The sequence below is a fragment of the Tenebrio molitor genome, chromosome 3, assembly GCF_963966145.1.
Source record: "Tenebrio molitor chromosome 3, icTenMoli1.1, whole genome shotgun sequence".
Taxonomy (NCBI): Eukaryota; Metazoa; Arthropoda; class Insecta; order Coleoptera; family Tenebrionidae; genus Tenebrio; species Tenebrio molitor.
The window spans coordinates 20,470,481-20,490,645 of NC_091048.1; the positions used below are offsets into that span (position 1 = coordinate 20,470,481).

The following is a 20,165-nucleotide window of genomic DNA, read 5'->3' on the forward strand; positions in this document are numbered from 1 at the left end:
ACTGATTATTGTAAGTAGGGGACTGATTCTCAATAAAGAGGCAAAAATTTCGTAATGTATACAAATTCTGACGTGGGTTTAAATAGTTACAATAATATGTTCATGTTTGTGACTTAAGGCAGTTTTTGTGAGAATATTTGCAAAAACGAAGTGAGTGGAATACGAAAATACGAAAACGACTCTTCGGTGACTTCTATACGAAATGCAGCTGCAAAATTTGATCTAGATAGATACGTCAACTCTGTCTAGAATCAAGATAAAAGACCTTAGGGATAATAGCTATTTACAATCGAGTGTGGGAAGTTACATTTTGAAGCGCGAAGTTTAATTTGAAACACGACGCGCAGCGGAGTGTTTCATAAACTGAGCGTTGCAAAATGTTTCACACACAAGGTATGTATAATGCTTTTTGGCTGACGTTTTTTAATTTAAAATGTTAAAAACAATCACTACTTTTCGAATTTTAATCGAACGCACCCAAGAATTGTCAAATGTAAGGTGGAACCGACAGATGGCGGCGCTATTTTGATTTCTTTTAGATTTTATTTTCTAAAACTAATTGAATTCAAAATATATACATATTGTTCTCCTGAAACTGAGTTGCATTAATTTAAAATTGTGTATTTCTTCTACGTTTCTAAAGTTTAAAAACAAAGATTATTTACTTTGCCGCATAGTATGTGGGAAAAATTTACCGTCGCACAGTTGCCGTAAAAACAAAGTTTCATGTGACGTGAACAGTGCGTATTTGCAAAGTTTCCATCACAGGAGGCCAAAAATATCTTTTCAAATTTGTTGGAGTCAAATATTTCTAGGGCTAAATAAATGTTATTAAAAAGTGTAGATGTGTGTAAACGATACGAAAGACACACATAGACGACGAAATAAACTTAGTAAACATAATTGTTGATCCAGACAATATTTCTGAAAGCAATATATCGATACCAGCAAGAGAACCGATATACAATATCCCGATAGAGTGAAGCTCCTAGCAAAATTCTTCAAAAAAAAATTGTTTGACAGTCGATTGATCAAAAGCAAATTTCCCAAAAATGATTAGTAAGTGATAATATGGCGACATATCATTATTTATTACTCGGGTGCAGTAACAGTCTGTTTGCACACTAAAAAAATCGAGTTCGTGTAATAGTATTTAACATTACTAACATGGTAAAACGGTTTTTACTGGCGGATAGAAGGATATGCCTGGCGAGTCGTAGACGAGCCTATCACATTCTGGAGCCAGTAGAAATAAAGTCAAAACGAAACATAACAGGGCGGAGCTATAGGGAATTAATTTTAAATGTTGGGTAAAGTTGTAAACTCAAAACATCATAAATTACGAAAGCGGCAAATTTTCATTGTATGGGTACCGCAAAGTAGGAATCCCTCTGTTCATATAAAACTGGTACCATGTCGTACTTTCACCACCTTATCGACGAGCAAAAGCAAGAGACGTTAAAATATCCACAAGTAAAAAAAAATTAAAACACATTTTGTGATCAGTGACCAAAAAAATTTAAAGAGATTGTTGATTTTAAATAACGTATTTGACAAATAAGATTACTAAATTAATTAGTAAAGTATGCATTACATATATATTTTAAAGTAAGTAAGAAATAAATAATAAAATACATGAACAAATAAAAAATTAATCGGCATCTGAATCAAATTCACTAGATGATTCACAAGTATTGGCAACAAATATTAATTGTTCCACTTGGTCTTCTAAAAGTTGATCTCGATCCCACCACTCTTTAATTTTGGACCCGAATATATTGAACACAGTTTTAGATTCACTGAGTTTCGGACGAGTGTCAAAGCAGGCAAGATTTATTACAAAACCCAACATTTAAAATGCATGCTCTATAGGATGCGCGTTCTCCAATTTACCGCTGACAGGGGCGTATCATACAGTTGTCAGTTTAGGGGCAAAAACTTAACCAAAACTCAATTTTCTTCATCTGATGAAAGAAATTCTACACCAAGGTCATCTACTTTTGTTGTAGAACCTCTAATAGAATAATAAAAATTATCTTTATCTTCAGAACCATGGCCAACTTCATCTAGCTTCTGCTGCACTCCATACGGCCGTAACATTATGCCAATTTTCATTATTGAAATTGATTCTACTAACCTCAAAAAATCGTTTGGTAACTAGCCCCAACTAGCGGAGAAAAATGTTAATAACAATGATTGACGTATCTTTTCAAAAGTGTCATGAAGTTTCAAAATTTCAGTGATTTTGATTGGGACTTTGCATTAAATAAATATTCACTAGGTGCGTACTTACAATCATTCCCTACAACGTACAATACTTAATGACAACGTTGATCAATTCAAAGTAGGGTTAGAATCAGATAAGGGTTATTTCACACTAAAAGTCAAGACAATGATGTTGATGTCTCACTTTTTTTGCCCGCAATAGTACCTGGTTGTGGATAAAATTTTGTATTGCATTCGTTGTCTTATTTGCTTAAAACACTCAAGAAAACCGTAAACAGCTCGAGCTAACGCTCTCGTGTTTACCTTTTTCTTTCGTGTTTTATATGCTTAATAAGACACTTATACAATAAATAACTATTGCTTCTGCATGACAACGGCAATATTTTGAAAACCTACCAAAAGAATTTTTCTTCAGAGAATGCAGCAACTTGAAAAGCATCAGAATAAATGTAAGTGTACAAGACAGTTATCCAATTGCAGAACAAGTATAGAATGTGATACATTACTGAACGAGTAGGTATACTCGTATTTCAGCACGAGTGTTGGCGAGTACGAAAATGTATTAGTGTATTCAAGGAAATATTTTTTTAGTAAATAAAAAGTTCGATAACAATAAACACTGCGTCAACAGTATAAAAATAAAAATAAATTTGGGTATAAATAGCAGCTGTACAAGGGACCCCTTTTAACTCATTTTCGAGGGTTTATCTCAACCCTCTCGACAAATATAGAAAAAAGGAAAACAATTTGCACTGGAAAAGTTCTAAAAAAAGAAAAACCACGTTCGCGAATAAATTCTAATTATCTGAAGTAGAACTGTGAAATTAAAATAGGGTCGGTCTTGTTTATATTTGTCGTTTTGGTGTGAAATCCCAAATGAAAATATCCCGGTTGAAAAGAGATAAAATTATCACGCAGCATAAGTAATGACGTTATAGAAGAATTTAATAGAATGTCGAAGGCATGATATTGAGGTCGTTCCAGTACCCTACTCGAGAGTGCGAAGAATGAATTCGTCGGAATGCACCCCATTCCATTCGACGGACTGAAATGAAATTTAACTCTGCGGCTCCATTGATGTTTTCCTTCCAGCACTCGAGACTTTTTCTAATTGCTTCGTCTTGCAAAACGTCCATATCGGACAATTAAAATTCACAAATTTGTGCCAAAAAATCGTCTTACACTGACATCTACGAAAAGCAACCAGATATTTTTTTTAAATTATGTTGTGTAGGCTTGTAAAAAATAATTTTTCCCCTTTGCGTAAATGAACTTCCTTATAAATTGATGTGATTGGAGAGAGATTCCTGCACGTTTGACGTCTGTGCGAAAAGTCAATTAGATGGAGAAGGTCTTTTGTAGTCGGGGATGCAAAATTATTGGGGAAAGAAGTCGTCGGTCTAGGGGAGAAATAATTTTCAGAGTTAAACGGTGGCTGCCGGTGGTGAAACTCGTGTGCTTCTCGAAACGTTTGTTATAAAGAAGCAACAGGTAGGAATATCTTTTTCATACAATCAACTGTTCCAAATATCAGAAAGACACATCTTAAGCTCCGACTTTTCTAAATTATATTAAAATTGCGTAAATAGGTCTCGTGGGAAATGCCACTTCAACTGATCAAATCTTCATCAGCATATATTTATATTGCATATACAAGTATAGCGTTATCAATTTCCTTACAGTTTCAACATCCGCTCCATTTTTACATTTTATAGGTACTCGTATAGTAAATTTGTATGTCGCTGTATTAAACTTTTCACACATTGTTTAACATATTGTTACCTTACAGCTTAAAACAAATTATAAATAAATATCAGTCAATAGAAATATATTTCTAGCATAATAAATGATATTAGTTAATGTTATCTACACATGTATAGCAGCAAATAAAACATAATTTGCAGTATTGTCTTGTAGTTTAATTTTGATTAATTTGCAAGTGGGTTTCTTAGTAGGTATCGATAGTAAAAAATTTTCTAGGTAAACGACATATTGAAAGTTTAAAAGATTTAATTTATTCTATAAAAAATGTATACAAAATAATACGATATTGAATTAAACAGTAACAGATTACACAAGAAATTCAATTTAAAGAGAAATATGCATAATCTGATTTGGATTACAATCCTTGACCAATGACACTTCTGTCTAAAAATTTTAGTTGAACAGAATGTTAATCCTTTCAACAAATGGGACTGGACTAGTACTTGAATAAAAATAATCTTAGATTCATAGGCTGTATAGAAAGTTTTTTGAAATCTTCTTTTTCGAAAACGATATATGTTTCTTACAGATTATTCATGATTGAGTTGATACTTCAAAAACAAGGCTTTCAAAATTTTTAGCAGCTATTAGATAGTGCATAGATAGAATTTTGTATATGTATTTCAATAATTATACAATTATTAGTGATAAAACATTCAAATTTTTAAGGATTTACTTAATGTTTTGAGTGTAAGTTCATTCATTGTAAACTTATTACCCTATGATGCAATTATTCCTGATATTTGATATTGTTTTTCTTATCTTTTGGCTTATTAATCAGTAGGTAAGCACCATATACATTGCTCAAGAAATAGTTACTAAAATTTCCAATTTCACGTTACGGCAATTACTTGTTTTGTTTCCCAATGTTTATAATTGAGTACAAAAACATCGTGTTATCAAAAAAATGTGTAGTCAAGTCAGCTTTGGAAATGTCGGCGATTAAATTACATGGATAATAATTGTCATGTGAAATAAAATAAAAAGGAAATCAAAATGCACTAGGAGGTATACTATTTCCGGGACGAGAATTAAAATAACGATTGACGCTGATGCCACTACGTCGAAAGGCAAATTTTTGTCTCAAGAAATCATTCGTTTTTTCACAGAAGAGAAAATTGAATTTTTGCTGTTTATGTAGTTGCTAAGGCGTTGCTACATTTTGAAAACAATACAAATGATAATGTGTTGATTTTGAAACATTCTGAGCGATCGTTGATAAAAATTCATGCGCCGCACATGGAATACTATGTTATTGGATTTTGTGATTACCTATTGCACATACTCAATCTCGTTGTGCAAACCTCCGTAATAGTATATTGTATATCAAAAGTTGAAAATTAAAGATTTCATACGAGTTTGCAGAATTGAGCCACAAGCCGTAGGCGCGTGGCTTAAGCAAACGAGTGTGAAGTCGAATTTTCAACACGTGGTATACACGATATTTTTCCGACGACCACAAAAAAAAAAAACGCTAATATTCGGCATCCCTTCAAACTTCAAATATCATTCGGCAGAGCTGCGGACAAAATAATTATGCCGTTGCGCGGAGATAGATATCGTTAATCATCGGCCCGTGTACAATATAAAAACACACAGCTGTCGGCCAATCAGATTTCTCAAATTTTTCATTGTACACGGTTAGTCTGTTCGTTCGTGTTCGTGTTGAAATCGTTTGCAATTTTAAATTTTCACTAAGGAAAAACCGTGTGAAATGTGCCATATTTCACAGTGGTCGTCTGAAAATAACTATTACATACTCGTACATATTTAAAGTAATACCGTGAGATCATTTTAAATTTATAATCAAAGTAGGCTATGACTTTTAAATTAGTCTTGCAACACTGTTGACGTTTAGGGTTCTCAGGTTCAATCGTTAGTTTAAAAGAAATGAAGCACTAAAAATAATACTTACAATCATAGAAAATGTTCAAAGTATTCCCTCCGGCTTGGATACAATTGATTCATATTTTGTATTGAATTGTGAAGAGTCACTTTGACAATTCATATCGAGTTGTCGACAGTGTTGCCAACCTAATTTAAAAGTCATGGCCTACTTTAATTATAAATTTAAATGATAAAATTATTATTTATGTATCAAGTGTAAGCGACAAAAATTCGAATTGAGTCAGCGCATAGAAGGACCACCCCCATCCCAAAATTTTAAAATCCACGCTACATTTTTAGTAATTGGTTATGAAGGATGTGATTTTTAGTACTATGGCGGACAATAAATTTAGGCCGGCAAATTTCTGACATTTCGAAAAAGTCAATGCAAGCGACCATTTATTTTATTGTTATTATGACTGATGTGTCAGTTTGTCAAACTGAAGGTTTTCCAGCTGTTTAGCGTTTCCTTCGCCGTTTTCGTAACTTACTGATCATGACGCACTAGCATATGATTTGTAGTAGCACTTCTCTCTGGTGCACACTTCTTTTCCCAATTTTAATTTTGATTATCGCTGTCACGATGACAAGAATGACAAAAATCGAAAATGGGGTTAATTGAACATAATGCCAGCTTCACATTTTGATGTCAAGCCAATGACAGGCCGGCCTAAATTTATTGTCCGCCATAGTAAGTCTGTATAAAAAAAAAGTAATAGATAATAGGAAAGATTTTGAGATTTTGATATTTGTGTGTAAACTGAAAAAAAAAGAATATTCCAAGCCTTAAGTCAGATAAGTGAAATGACATAACCTAAATTCACATTAGGCATTAGGCAATTGTGTTATCTATAATATTTGTTGTCTCATCATTTCTGCGAAACCCAGACTGCGTGGATGATTATTAGGTTCGACAACCTAATATATCTATCTATATACTCGTATATATATACTTAATGTAGGTAATACTACAGTGTGGAACAAAATGATTATCATCTAGTTAGCTTTGAAATTTTTTCACATGTAAATTTTCCTGCACCGCTCTCTTCTTTTTGAAGTAGCCATGTAGTTCTGTCAATAAAAGTCATCAATTAAATTGACAATTATTACACTTTATTGAATCGAATTAACAAACGATTAAAATGTATACCATGCAAGAAAACATTTTCATTATTGAGGTGTATTTCCAATCTCATCCCTTCGCAATAAATCACATTTGGAATTTTGATGTATTTTTGAGGTTGGGGTACTGCCTTCCTTTTTTTCGTAGAACGGCCCATGGTATTTTTACAAGGGTAATGCCGAGGGGGAAACCGCTGGCTCAAAAGTGTACACCATAATCCCACTTTAGGGAAATAATCCCAAATAATCCCACATAATCCCATATAATCCCATATAATCCTACATAATTCCAAATAATCCCATATAATTCCAAATAATCCCAAATAATTCCAAATAATCCCATATAATCCCAAATAATTCCAAATAATCCTTAATTATTGCTTCATAATTTCTAGGAGTTATGGGGAGTTTGACGTAAATTATTGTTGAATATACTCGTACGTAACACCACCGTCATGCAAAACATTAATTTTATTTATACACGATCCAAGGAAAACAAACCAATAAGACAACAAAAATAAAATTCATAAACTTCAAATACATATTTGTAAACAATACAAAAAACGAATTAAATAATAATAATAATTAGACTTTAATACGAGATTTGATATTATCATATTTGTTAGAAATCTCAGCGTATGTGATTTCATCTAAATAAAAAAGTTCCATTTCGGCGGTAAATTTAACAGGGCCGTAAAAAATGTATTCACGATCAACCGTGGCTACATCTTGTTTAAGTTTTGGCCAGGTAAAAATTTTATTTTGCTTTCCTTCCACGTTTTAAAAAATTAATTTCCAAAATTCCATCATTGATAATTTCAATACTTTGGCCTATACAGGCTGTTATGTAAGTAATCTGCAGTAATGCAGAATGCCGAGAGTTATAATAAATTGGAATTTTTTGTTCTGTGAAAAATTTCTTGTAGGTGAAAGATAACCAATTGCGTTGCTGTTTCTAAATTATTCAAAATTCATGTATGTATCAAGTTTTTCAAGAAAACAAAAAAAACATAACTGTCAACTGGCATCGGTATTTCAATTATTGTGCCTGCAAATGCCTCTATCCTTCACAAACATATAATATGCAAACATGCATTTGGTACATGGTGCGGTTGGACAAAACAGTCGAGCTGCGGTAAGACGCTGTCAGGAACTATATCCGAATAAAGAAGGCTTTGCGAATTTGGGCAAGTTCAGCAAAATACTTGGTCGGTGGAATGATCCTTTCCTTACAAGATCGAGGCATACACAACATCCCTTTTCAATAAATGTTTGGGCAGGTATTCTTGGCCACACTGTACACAATGTAATTGAAGAGTACAGAGAGAATCTTCCAGTGGAAACTTTCACAAACATGTGGTATATGCAAGATAGAGCTTCTCCGTGTATTCACCATGACATTTTTAATTATTTGAATAATGCGTATGGCAACAATTGGATCGGTAGAAATGGTCCTGTAGCATGGGCACTGAAGTCCCCGGACCCAAATCGCACTCTCGTTTAAAACACCGTTCCTCAAAACCGCCCTGACTTATGGATCAGAATTTTAGATACATTAAATCAAATACGAAATGATCCCGAACTTCTTAAAAGGGTCATTACTGCGGCGTTTACAAGCATACATTGAAAATCATGGGGAGACATTTTGAACAGTTAATTTAATGAAGTTTTATTTTTGGTAGTTGTTGGTTTCCATAATTTACGCCTCTACTGTTTTTTAATTTCAAATGCGACAAGTAAGTGACACTCTTTTTTAATCTGAACTAACTATGATTCTTAAATTTTTATGTAATTCACTTGTAAACTCTTATTGGTCAACTTTAAATATTTCCAATTACATCCTGTAAGAGGAGGAGCAGTAACAAATTGTACCTATAATTTTTTTTCGTTGCAGAGGTACTGTACGCTAGTTGCGTTGTGGCAGATTACTTACATAACACCCTGTATACCACCATCTTCATTGAGTGATTGGCTTTATTTTCCCTGCGCTGGCTGGTTTTCTGGACAATCAGAAAATGTCTCCGCATCTGAACTGTCAGCATATACATACGCTGAACTCATCCAGAGCATCATCGTCACTTTCATCAGAGAAACTTTCTTGCTTTTCGACTTACAACTCGACTTGAAAATTGACTTGCGGTTAGATGACTGCTAGGATGACAGCAATATCGTACTATTATTTATAAATCGACGCAGACGATCTGTACTGACTCTACCCTTTCTATCATCTAAAAGCCAACATAAGGGAGCTCGGTTTTATAAGTTTTCCTCGAAGTTTTCTCACCGTCTTCTTTTTCGATTTTTCAAGAATCTTTGAAATTCAGATCATTCTGAAATTCAAGTGTAGTATATTCGAGAGTATTTTCATCTCTTGATGTTCCTGATCGTGTTCCGAGTCACCAAGGTCCGAAACTAATTGAAAAACTTTATCTGCCTCTTCTGTGCAAGCAACAATATTTCCATCGATTGATATCTCATAATCATTTGAAACATTCTCGGAAACATTTGTTTCCATCTCGGACCCCATTACAACTGAGACTGACAGAATATTCCAGCTGTTCTCTTCTACAGTCATGGCTAACCCCTGTGTACCTTTTATGACATCTCAATTTTCAATTGACTCTCTTATACATTCAATGGAAAATGCTTTGCAGTTAAATGCAAAGTCAGTAGTTGACTCCCAAGATCTCTCCACATTGACATCAGCTGATGAAATCCGCTTTTTTACTTCCCTTGGAAAAGTAAATACTTCTTTTAAGCCATATAGAATGCTATTGATCCTCTTAATTCTGTCCAATCTTCGCATAATGTCCTTTATGCTGTAGTTAACCACTGTTGATAAGGTAGAAGTCATTGATGTCGTAGTTCTGAATATTTTTCCACATGGTTGGCTGCCGAATAGGCAAGGAAGGAAAATCTCATTTGTTAACAGAGGTTTGTCGCGGAAGTCACAGATGATGTTAAGTCGCTTTTCAAGCATTTTCTGTTAAAATTCAATTTTACCCTTACTACTATCTGATTAGACCATCGACATGTCGTTTAATTTCAAATTATAACGGGTGACTATTAAAATTTTCACTTGGAGTTGGCTTTGAACGAGTTTTTATTTTTTCTGTTACTTTAGACACACGCAAGAACGAACGACAAATGTCAGTCAGTTCAGTTGAAACATAACCTATAATGTTAACTATAATGTCAAACTTATCAGTGTCTAAGGTGCAACGGAAAACAAAGAATGTTCCATAGCCAACCCTAAGTGAAAATTTTAATAGTCACCCGTTATAGAATATTATATCGAAAGATCAAATTAATTTGTAATCCAGTCATCCATGGATTTGAATCCGTATGTCTTTTGCGATTGATATGGCGACATCTAACCTGTGTTTCAAGCTGTGTTTTTTGGAGCGTGAAGTTCAAGTAACGACATACGATTTCGGATTCATAGATAATTCGATTACAAATTAATTTGATCGTTCTTTATAAAATTTTGTTGATTATATGGTACGATAGGTATCTACAAATATTTTCTCATCATAGAATCCTTCATAATTTCCGTGGAATCTCTATTCTAAATGATCACAAATTCCAAATAATCCCAAATAATTCCACATAATCCCATATAATTCCACATAATCCCATATAATCCCAAATAATCCCATATAATTCCAATAATCCCAATTAATTCCTGGAATTCCTTGAGAGTGTACACCATAATCCCTCAACGGTTTCCCCCTCAGGTAATGCAAAGGTTCCACACTGTATTTATCTTTAGAGCTTTTACTACCGAAATTATTTTTTACTGTCAACATGACACTTAAACTTAGCTTAATTTACAAATTTTCGGCTTTTTTCAATTAAAATCATTGGTAAATTAAATTGTTGCGAGTGTCATTTACATTTGAATAATTAACTTTATGACCAAAAATTGGCCAGTGACAGCACCGGGCTCTCAGAGGGTTTTCGGGGCATAGGGTGTGGGTTCAAAAAAATGGGCGCCAGGCAACTTTCTTTTGAGCTGGTTTAGACTTGTCCAGCTGCCGGGACAAGTTCTCAGATTTCTTTAAACGTCGGAAGCAAGAAAAATAAAAGATCTAATTCCGTGGGAATTAAATAACTTGGTTTATTCTGATCTTTGCACCAACAGTAATAAAAATAAGAGATGCTCTGCTAGTGTTGTGCGCTGATTCATAGAATCGAAAAACGGTTCCTCTAAATGATTTGATAAAAAAGAAATTGCAGAACCAGTTCACATTAATGACCTTATCAATTAACACTTATTCTGGTCTTATTAAGAAAGCTTTCCTTTACAGGGACCTTGTAACTTATCTTATGTTTCTGTTGCGAATAAACTTAAAACTAATACATTCTGTGTATTTCCGAAGTACTAAAGAAAACAAGGTATTACATTTGTCTTTTTTGAAATGAAATGCAGTCTTCTGCTTAATAAAATTACAACGTCAAATAAACTTTGATTCAATGAGACAAGTATCTGGTAGTGACCTTGACACTAAAAATTATATAAAAAAATCATGAAAAGTGCGGTCGGAAAAGTTCCGAACATCTAACTTGAATATGTGAACTCTAATGTCTAATAATGGATGTGCAAACTTTAAGAAATAGAAGAACTGCTAATTATTGTCAAAATGCAAAAATGAAAAATCGAAATTTGTAAAATATATTAAATGTCTTGAAATGTTTAAAATTCAAAATTATAAAATGTGAGAAGGTTCTATTTGATACATAAAAAGTATGGACACAGCTAAATATTTTCAGAATGGTTTAGGAGAACTCGTTGAAATTTGGCACATAGTTAGAAATGTTTAAATTCTATCATTTTCAGTTTTCTAACATCGTTTATTTTGAAGATACAAAGTTAATTTGATTTTTTTTTAAATGGGATGGGGGTCAAATTTAATATCTTTAAAAATAGTATTTTTTTGTGGATTTAGTGATGTAACACATGGATATCTTAATTTAATCTAAACATTACGAAAAATTATCGAATTAAAAAATTTGAAAAAATGTCAAATTTAGTTAGCCTTGGAAATGTGGTCTTTTTAGCTATAGTCAGTTCTTTGCCGCCTATATTTTGACCAAAAAGTAAATACAAGTCAATAATAAGTGTAAAAATAAGACATTTAACTGAAACAGAATACATTTTAATAAAAAAAAAAAAGTTTAAGCGCTATAATACATAATTTTTAATGCTAAAAAGATTTTCAAAATGGCGGCGATGTGGACATGTGTTGCATTACTGTATTCACAAAAAATACTCTTTTCAAAAAAATTTGACTCCCCGTGCCATTTAAAAAAATTAAGTTAGCCTTGCATCTTCAAAATAAATGTTAGAACAGTGAAAAAAATCTCTAATGTTTGAGTGACATTTTGAGAAACGTCACTTTCAATACCATTTACAAAGCTAAAAGTTTGGCGTTGTCAAAGTGTCTGAGTTTTCAACGGCCCCAACTGTACATATTTTGTTTAGAATTTGAATTTTATTTGTTTATTCTAGTTTTTCTTTAAAATGATAAAAAATAAAAAAGTTTAAGATGATTTTCATTTATTTCCGTGATTCTCTTGTTTTGTTCTGAGGGGCGCACGAAAATATTGCCTAGGGGCGAATTAATTCTAAAACCGGCACTGGGTATTATGTTGGAAGAAATTTGTATTTGAGATTCGATCAATTTATGCTTGAAATCCTAAGAATTTCTGTTGGAGCTATGTAAACTTTATCTCTTAAGCAACCCTATAAAAAAGTCCGTACAGGTTATCCAACGAACTGTTTTTACGCAAATGTTGTTCTTTTATAGACCGAATTTTCTTCTGGCTAGTCAGAACGACGTTCTTCGCAGACTTGCAATTCAAAAGATTTTTCTTTGAATTTCAAAATGTATTATTTTATTTTATTGATTTTATTGATTTTATTGATTTTATTGATTTTATTGATTTTATTGATTTTATTGATTTTATTGATTTTATTGATTTTATTGATTTTATTAATTTTATTAATTTTATTTATTGTATTTATTTTATTTATTTTATTTATGAATCATATCTACTTCATCGTTGAAAAATATTAATCTAAAAATCTGTTAACACAAATAATTATTGAGAATATAAAAAGTGATCAAGTTTAATGTATTTTTTAATTTTTATAATTTTGAGAGACGTTCATACCTCACTGAACTTAGAAGAAAAAACTCTTTTAGATTTAGAAAAAAAAACATAGGCTTACATTTAAAAACAGTTTACAATCGTTGAAAAACTCCAGTAAGCCATGAAATTTCTCTAATTAAGTCAAAATGATGTAAAATCAGCTTTCTTAACAACTAAAACAAAAATTAATCCAAATTAAATGATCTCAAAATATTTTATTGGCTTTAACACGACTTCCATATCCTTTTTGAAACATTTGCCATATCTGGTTCCAATGGAATGCTAAATCCTTCAGATTATATACATTTTCCAAATAACTGATGTCATATTCATCATGTAAAACATGTTTCACTGTGCCCTGTTCCACTTTGCCCCATAGTCCAGTCAATCTACGACGGAGTCCATATAATCACTTGCATTAATTCTAAAAGAAAAAACCAATATCTGAACCATACATATCGATTCATTAGACCATATGATGCATTTGCGCGGACATTTTAGATCAATAATAATTGTTTGCGCCATTTTTAAAAATTGTTGAAGTTTTGCGTTTTTTTCCTTAATTCGTCTCTAAAGCGAAAATAACGGCAGATAAAGGAACAATTTATCGAACCTTATTACATCATTTGTAAATTTCCAACAAAAAAGTCAAGTCAAGTAAGGTCAGGTTAGTCTTATTTCTTTTGCAAGAAAATCTTGAAGGTATTATCTTCTTTTATTTTGTTTAGATACAAGCTGATTCAGGACTATTAATGAGCACGACGGAATTGTACATGTATTGTGGGTTGCCTTTTCAATTCCGGCGGGCTCATTATTACTCCTGAATCACTTGTATAAAAACAGAAAAGAACATGACCTTTTTAATACAATCGAATGCATTAAAAGTAGACAAAAACAATCTCCTGTAATTGTTTTTCCTCAAAATGTTATTGTATAAATGTGGCTTTTCTAATACCGAAAACTTCTTGTCTACTTTTTTTTGCATTCGACTATAATTGTTTATAAAAATTTGCATCCTTAAAAAACTAGGGGTCATTCACGAAACCCGGTAAGACTCGATAAGACATTGCAAATTCAAAACCATGACAACTGATATTGTTGAAGCATTGTATTTGCCCTTTCGTTAACGATTTCGCAAACACTCTGAGTTTCGTGAATCTACTCCTTAGTATATGAAGCATGAAAAATCTAAAAATTTCATTGAATGCTCTGAATGTGTAAAAATACAGGTGGTTTAAGAGTGATAATGAGGCCGGCGGAATTGAAAATGCAACCCACAATACATCCCCAAAGTTAACTTGGCTTTACTTCCAATAATTTTATTTGTCACAACTGACATTTACGAAAAACTTAAAATACGACGATTAAAATGTATTCGAACAATAAGAAAACAATCATGATCCTGATTTATATGTACCTACCTAATAAAATTGCTTTTGCCGTTGCGCGTTTATGCAGACAATAAACATTTTCCCAAAAACGTTTCGTTTTTTCAGTTTCATTTAACGAAATGAATGACGTTTATCTCAAACTTTACGAAACTGCACAGCTAACCAGTATTGGGGCGTATTCTGTAACTGCTCCGCTAAATTTTAAAGGTAGTTAAATTAAGTTGTCATAGTAATGACCAATCAGGGCTTGAAATTTTAACGCCCTTTTAAAAATTATAGAATACGCCCCACTACCGGTTAAATTTTCGATCGGCAACACAAAATTCACTTGTGCAGTAGGTTGCATACAAAGCGCTTTTGCAGCTAAAAATATGAAACCGGTAGATAATTTAAACTAATTCATGGCATTATTTTTAATTAGTGGTGCATTCTTGTTAAAACAATTCCATTAAATATCCCTGAAACGCCACAAAGTGGAAAACATCACGTACTGACCTCGACTAAAGACTCAGTAAAACATTCTTTATTTAGAAATGGACTGTAACGAATTCAGGACAAAAGGAAAAGACATGATCGATTACATTTGTAACTATAACGAAAACTTGCACACTCGACGAGTAACACCGAATATCGAGCCCGGATATCTCCGCAGACTCCTACCGGAGGATGCACCTCACAATCCTGAAGACTGGGACTCGATAATGGCCGACGTGGAGACCAAAATAATGCCGGGAGTGACTCACTGGCAACATCCACGCTTTCACGCCTATTTTCCGTCTGGCAACTCGTTCCCTTCGATTCTGGGAGACATGCTGTCAAGCGGCATGGGCTGCATTGGCTTTTCATGGGTACTGTCACCCTCGATTTTAAACCTTCTCCTCATGCTGTCGACATTGCAGGCAGCCAGTCCTGCTCTCACAGAACTGGAAACTATAGTTCTGGATTGGTTGGGTAAGGCGATAGGCCTGCCAGATCAGTTTTTGGCTCTCAAAGAAGGAAGTCGAGGAGGTGGAGTGATCCAGACGTCGGCGAGCGAATGCGTTTTGGTTTCCATGTTGGCAGCAAGGGCCCAAGCTTTGAAGAGATTGAAACAGCAACACCCATTCGTAGAGGAAGGATTGCTCTTGTCGAAACTGATGGCTTACTGCTCCAGAGAAGCTCACTCTTGCGTCGAGAAAGCAGCTATGATTTGTTTCGTAAAACTCCGCATACTGGAACCCGACGAGAAATCTTCGCTCAGAGGGTCGACTTTGATGATGGTACCAGTCTGCAAAAATACTTTCAAAAACACTCAGTACCTTGCTATTTCAGGCTATGGAAGAAGACGAAACAATGGGTCTGATCCCGTTCTTTGTGTCGACAACTTTGGGAACCACCTCTTGTTGCTCTTTTGATAATTTACAAGAGATAGGTCCCGTCTGTCGAAAATTCGCGTGCGTGTGGTTACACGTTGACGGCGCCTACGCTGGAAACTCCTTCATTTGTCCCGAACTGAAATACCTCCTTGCCGGTATCGAATACGCCGATTCTTTTAACACCAATTCTAACAAATGGTTGCTGACTAATTTCGATTGTTCGACGTTGTGGGTCCGTGACAGAATCAGATTAACATCCGCATTGGTGGTAGATCCGCTTTATCTCCAGCACGGTTATTCAGACGCGACCATCGATTACAGACACTGGGGAGTCCCATTGAGCAGAAGATTCAGATCTCTGAAATTGTGGTTTGTCTTGCGGAGCTACGGAATTTCCGGACTGCAGAGTTATATCAGACATCACATCAAACTAGCCAAGATATTCGAATCTTTGGTGCTGAAAGACAAACGATTCGAGATTTGTAATGACGTCAAGGTACGCGAGACCACAAGAAAGACTCAAGTTTTCATTTGGACTGTTTTCAGTTGGGGCTCGTCTGCTTTCGATTAAAAGGGTCCGATAAGATTAATGAGAAGCTGTTGTGCAACATCAACGCTTCCGGGAAGTTGCACATGGTTCCTGCCAATGTGAACGACAAGTATGTTATTAGGTTCTGCGTGGTGGCACAAAATGCCAACGAGGCCGATATAGGTATCAAAGATACAAACAGAAATGAAATTATTGTTTTATAATTCTGTCCCCTGTAGATTATGCCTGGAAGGTCATTAAAGAATTCGCCGAAGAACTTCTAGACAGTCAAGCAGTTGAAAAGGAACAGGTAAGTCATCTTGATCACAATCCTTGTCTTTTATAACATGATGTTAGATAAAAATGCAAATATTTGATTTTTTGCCATCTTGTAAACAGATTTCTCGAAAATGACGCTGCTTTTGGTTATAACATGTTTCCACTTCAATTTCTACTTAAATTAACATACACTAAATTATTCCTGGTTTATCCCAAGGTCTTACAAAGTTGAATTCTTTTGAAAAAAACGACTTTTACCTATTTCGAAAATTCCCCCAGTACCTATTATTTTTATTCCAAAATTACAAAAGAAATAACTGATTCAAATTCAGGAATGTCTTCGATTTAGAAGTAAAAGTGAAATAAATCTTACATTTTATACAGTTATTCAAAAAAAGTAAATACAAAACACTAGAACAAACAATCACAAATAACTAAAGATGTGCTCATACTTGTCTCTTTTAAGTGTGGTTTTTGGGAAATCCGCATTGATTTTTTTTTTTAATTGTTAACACATGAAATTGTAATTGCATAATTTTCAAACAATGCATTTTATCCGATCGCTCTTAATCGTATCAATCAGTTACCTAGTTTAGGAGTTATATCATAAGAGTTGTTTTAAAGGTTAAAATACAGTTTTTGCAATAGCTTAAAATTTAAAAATAATTGCGTAATCAGTGCTTAGAAAAAAAAAATGTCACAGAATTGTTAAAATTATACGAGCACATGGTTACAATGTCAATGACGTTTTTTATTTATAAAATAATATACAAAATGATTAAAACCAGATATATCACGAAAAAAAAATGAAAAAGTCAAATGGCATGATTCATGGTCGAGGATGGAACGCATTTACCATAACAATGAAGATGAAGTAATTTATATTTATAGCTGTCAGATTTCGTTTGAAACGCTTGGATCAATTGATCCTAATTTGAGAAGACAAAAATTCCAATGTTGGAAGCTGTGCGAGTAAAAGTGTATTATCATAGTCATTAGTGGCAAATTTGTGCGATTCAATTGTGTTTGTTTTCTACTTTCCCGTTAGGACCGCATCAATTAAAATAATTCAAATTCGCGCTAAATATTCCGGTAGAAATTAAGCCGACCCGTTTCGCAGGAACAGCAAGACGAGGTGTTTGAACTGTTGGAAAGGAAGAAAAAAGAAACTCTGGCCCAGAAGAGATCGTTCTTCGTGCGTATGGTCAGCGACCCTAAGATCTACAATCCCTCGATAGCCAAAGCTCTGCCTTCGACCCGAAGACACCTCACCGAGACTGCGGAATCACCTGATGGCAACGTCACGGTGCAACCGCCTCTGTAATCCGCTCGATGCTAATCGAATTTCGGGCTAATGATTTTGTTGCAGGAGCGCCTCTTGGATAAGTTGGCCTCTGGCATTTCTCTTCCAGGGCATAGCTGAAGATGGATCGGCTAGTGACGTGCCGATTCGGTAAGTACGTCGTTGGTATTCCGGACGGGTCCTGGAAATATCGTTATCCCGCTCACGACCGCGGCGGAATTTTTTCTCTTCGATTGCATTCGTCGCGGTTTTGTTTCAGATTCCGGCATCTCGACACGAAGGTCCGACTGAAGACGGCTGGGAAGAGCGCCAATGGCGGCCAGACGCCCTCGCCGGAGGGCGATATCACCAAGTCGCCCAAACGGTCTCCCGTCTTCAACAGAAAACAGCAATCGAACCATGAAAGTCGCTAAAATCTTACTGTAACGCTTCCCTCTCGATTATTGTAATAAATTAGGCTTGCAAAGTAATAACAGTGCAACGTTTATGTGCCATCCTTCCGGTAAAAAGTCCCATTAATTTTGCATTTACTCCAAGTTAAATTTAATGGGTCGTAAATAATGTGCGGTGCGATTGAGATGTTTCAGATTTTCACCACCAAATACATCACAAGATGTACTTGCGTCATCTGTAATGGAAACACCACACAGCTTTTGTACCCGAAAATTTCCAATTATTTTTTATTGCAAAATAGTGATTCGGATTCCAAAACACCTGGCCAAAACTCTAGGTGATTTAAAAATCTACTTCGAACCCATTCGGAAATTATTCCGAAGTTTAAAGAACAATAAACTAAACAAAAGTCAATTTTAATAATTCATTAAAGAATTCACCACTTACATAAATGTTCCATTGCCCAATAAAAGATTTCTGAGAAGAAGTTCTCGTTGTTATAATACAGGGTTATTATAAATGATTGTAGTCAAAGTAGGCGTGAAAACTGAATGTAAAATTTATGGTTGCCGCTCCACATAAAAAAATCATCAAAATGATGTGTTAAATTGGGTGCAAAACAACTCAATAAAGTGATTGTAGAACAACTCAATATTTCTGGATTCAATCGTTAATTTAACAAAAATAAATAAAATCCTCATCACCGTACTTTTCACCTAAAAAATGACAGTGACAGCAACACAACTGACAGTTCACATGAAAGCGGCAAAAACGTAATAACATGGGCATGGCCTACTTCGACTACAATCATTTAGAATAACTCTGTACTATCAAAAACATCACTTAAAAGAATTAATTACTTACACTTAAAAATTTACAATCAATTAAGAAAAATTAAAAGTCAAAGAAAGTTTCATCACTATCACTAATTACATTTTCAGTGCTTTCTACATCTCCTTCATTATCACAATTAATAGAATTGTATTTGATGCTCGTTTGATAATAAATTTTTAAGTTTATTTCTAATTTGTAAATCCAGTTCCCCCAAGAGGTTTTCTGAGTCACAAAATCATACAATATTAGCACCATTCACCGTCGTTTTGGCATAATGAGAGGTGATGATTTATTTTTTTAACGTTGGACACACCTATCAAAATGGACATAGGTAACATGTTGCAGAATTTCCCGCGATACTTATTGCAAACTAGTAAAACTGACAACAATGCACTAGACGTTGACGCTATTTATAACCTCAGACTTAGAAAAACACAACCTAATTCCGCAGACAGCTTTACCATCAAATTAAATGCAAAATTTCCATGGCCTTCCATTATGCCAAAACAACGTGAATGTATTTTATTTTTTGTTTTTGTTTTTAGTGGTTAAAAACATTTTCCTTTATTAAAGTAAAAAAAAAAATATTATATGTATGTATAAACAAAATTGAAAAACCAATGGAACTGATCTAATGGCCTTCAACTGTTACAGTGCGAATGAGTGTACCTACAGTAAGGAATTAAATTCCAAAAATTTATGTTGTTAATTTTTGGTTAAAAAATATTTTGATTGTTGGACAGAAGCTAAAGAGATCTTTCAAAATATGCAATTTTTTTATACAGGGTGATTCTGAAAAAAGTTTAGGAAAAAATTGTGGAGTATCCTTTACACAAAATAATTCTGCGTAAATTACTTTTGAAGGTGAAATCAAAAGGATGGAAATTACCCTATATCCTTGTATTTCCAACGCCTATGAATAGGGA

At 34.0% G+C, this 20,165-nt stretch overlaps 1 protein-coding gene across 3 annotated transcripts; it reads left to right on the forward strand.

Moving 5' to 3' along the window:
- The first annotated feature begins 54 nt into the window (after positions 1-54).
- On the forward strand, positions 55-18,485 carry LOC138125577 (aromatic-L-amino-acid decarboxylase-like). Of its 3 annotated transcripts, none has more exons than XM_069040978.1 (9): positions 55-150; positions 15,078-15,394; positions 15,446-15,805; positions 15,858-16,397; positions 16,448-16,613; positions 16,670-16,740; positions 17,830-18,029; positions 18,079-18,162; positions 18,272-18,485. In XM_069040978.1, the coding sequence occupies exons 2-9, from the start codon at positions 15,080-15,082 to the stop codon at positions 18,423-18,425; spliced, it is 1,890 nt and encodes a 629-aa protein (XP_068897079.1). In that variant the 5' UTR covers positions 55-150; positions 15,078-15,079; the 3' UTR covers positions 18,426-18,485. The 3 variants fall into 3 exon arrangements, with proteins under 3 accessions (XP_068897079.1, XP_068897077.1, XP_068897078.1); XM_069040976.1 differs by having other exon boundaries at positions 84-393; XM_069040977.1 differs by lacking the exon at positions 55-150 and adding an exon at positions 3,364-3,717.
- The last annotated feature ends 1,680 nt before the right edge of the window (positions 18,486-20,165 follow it).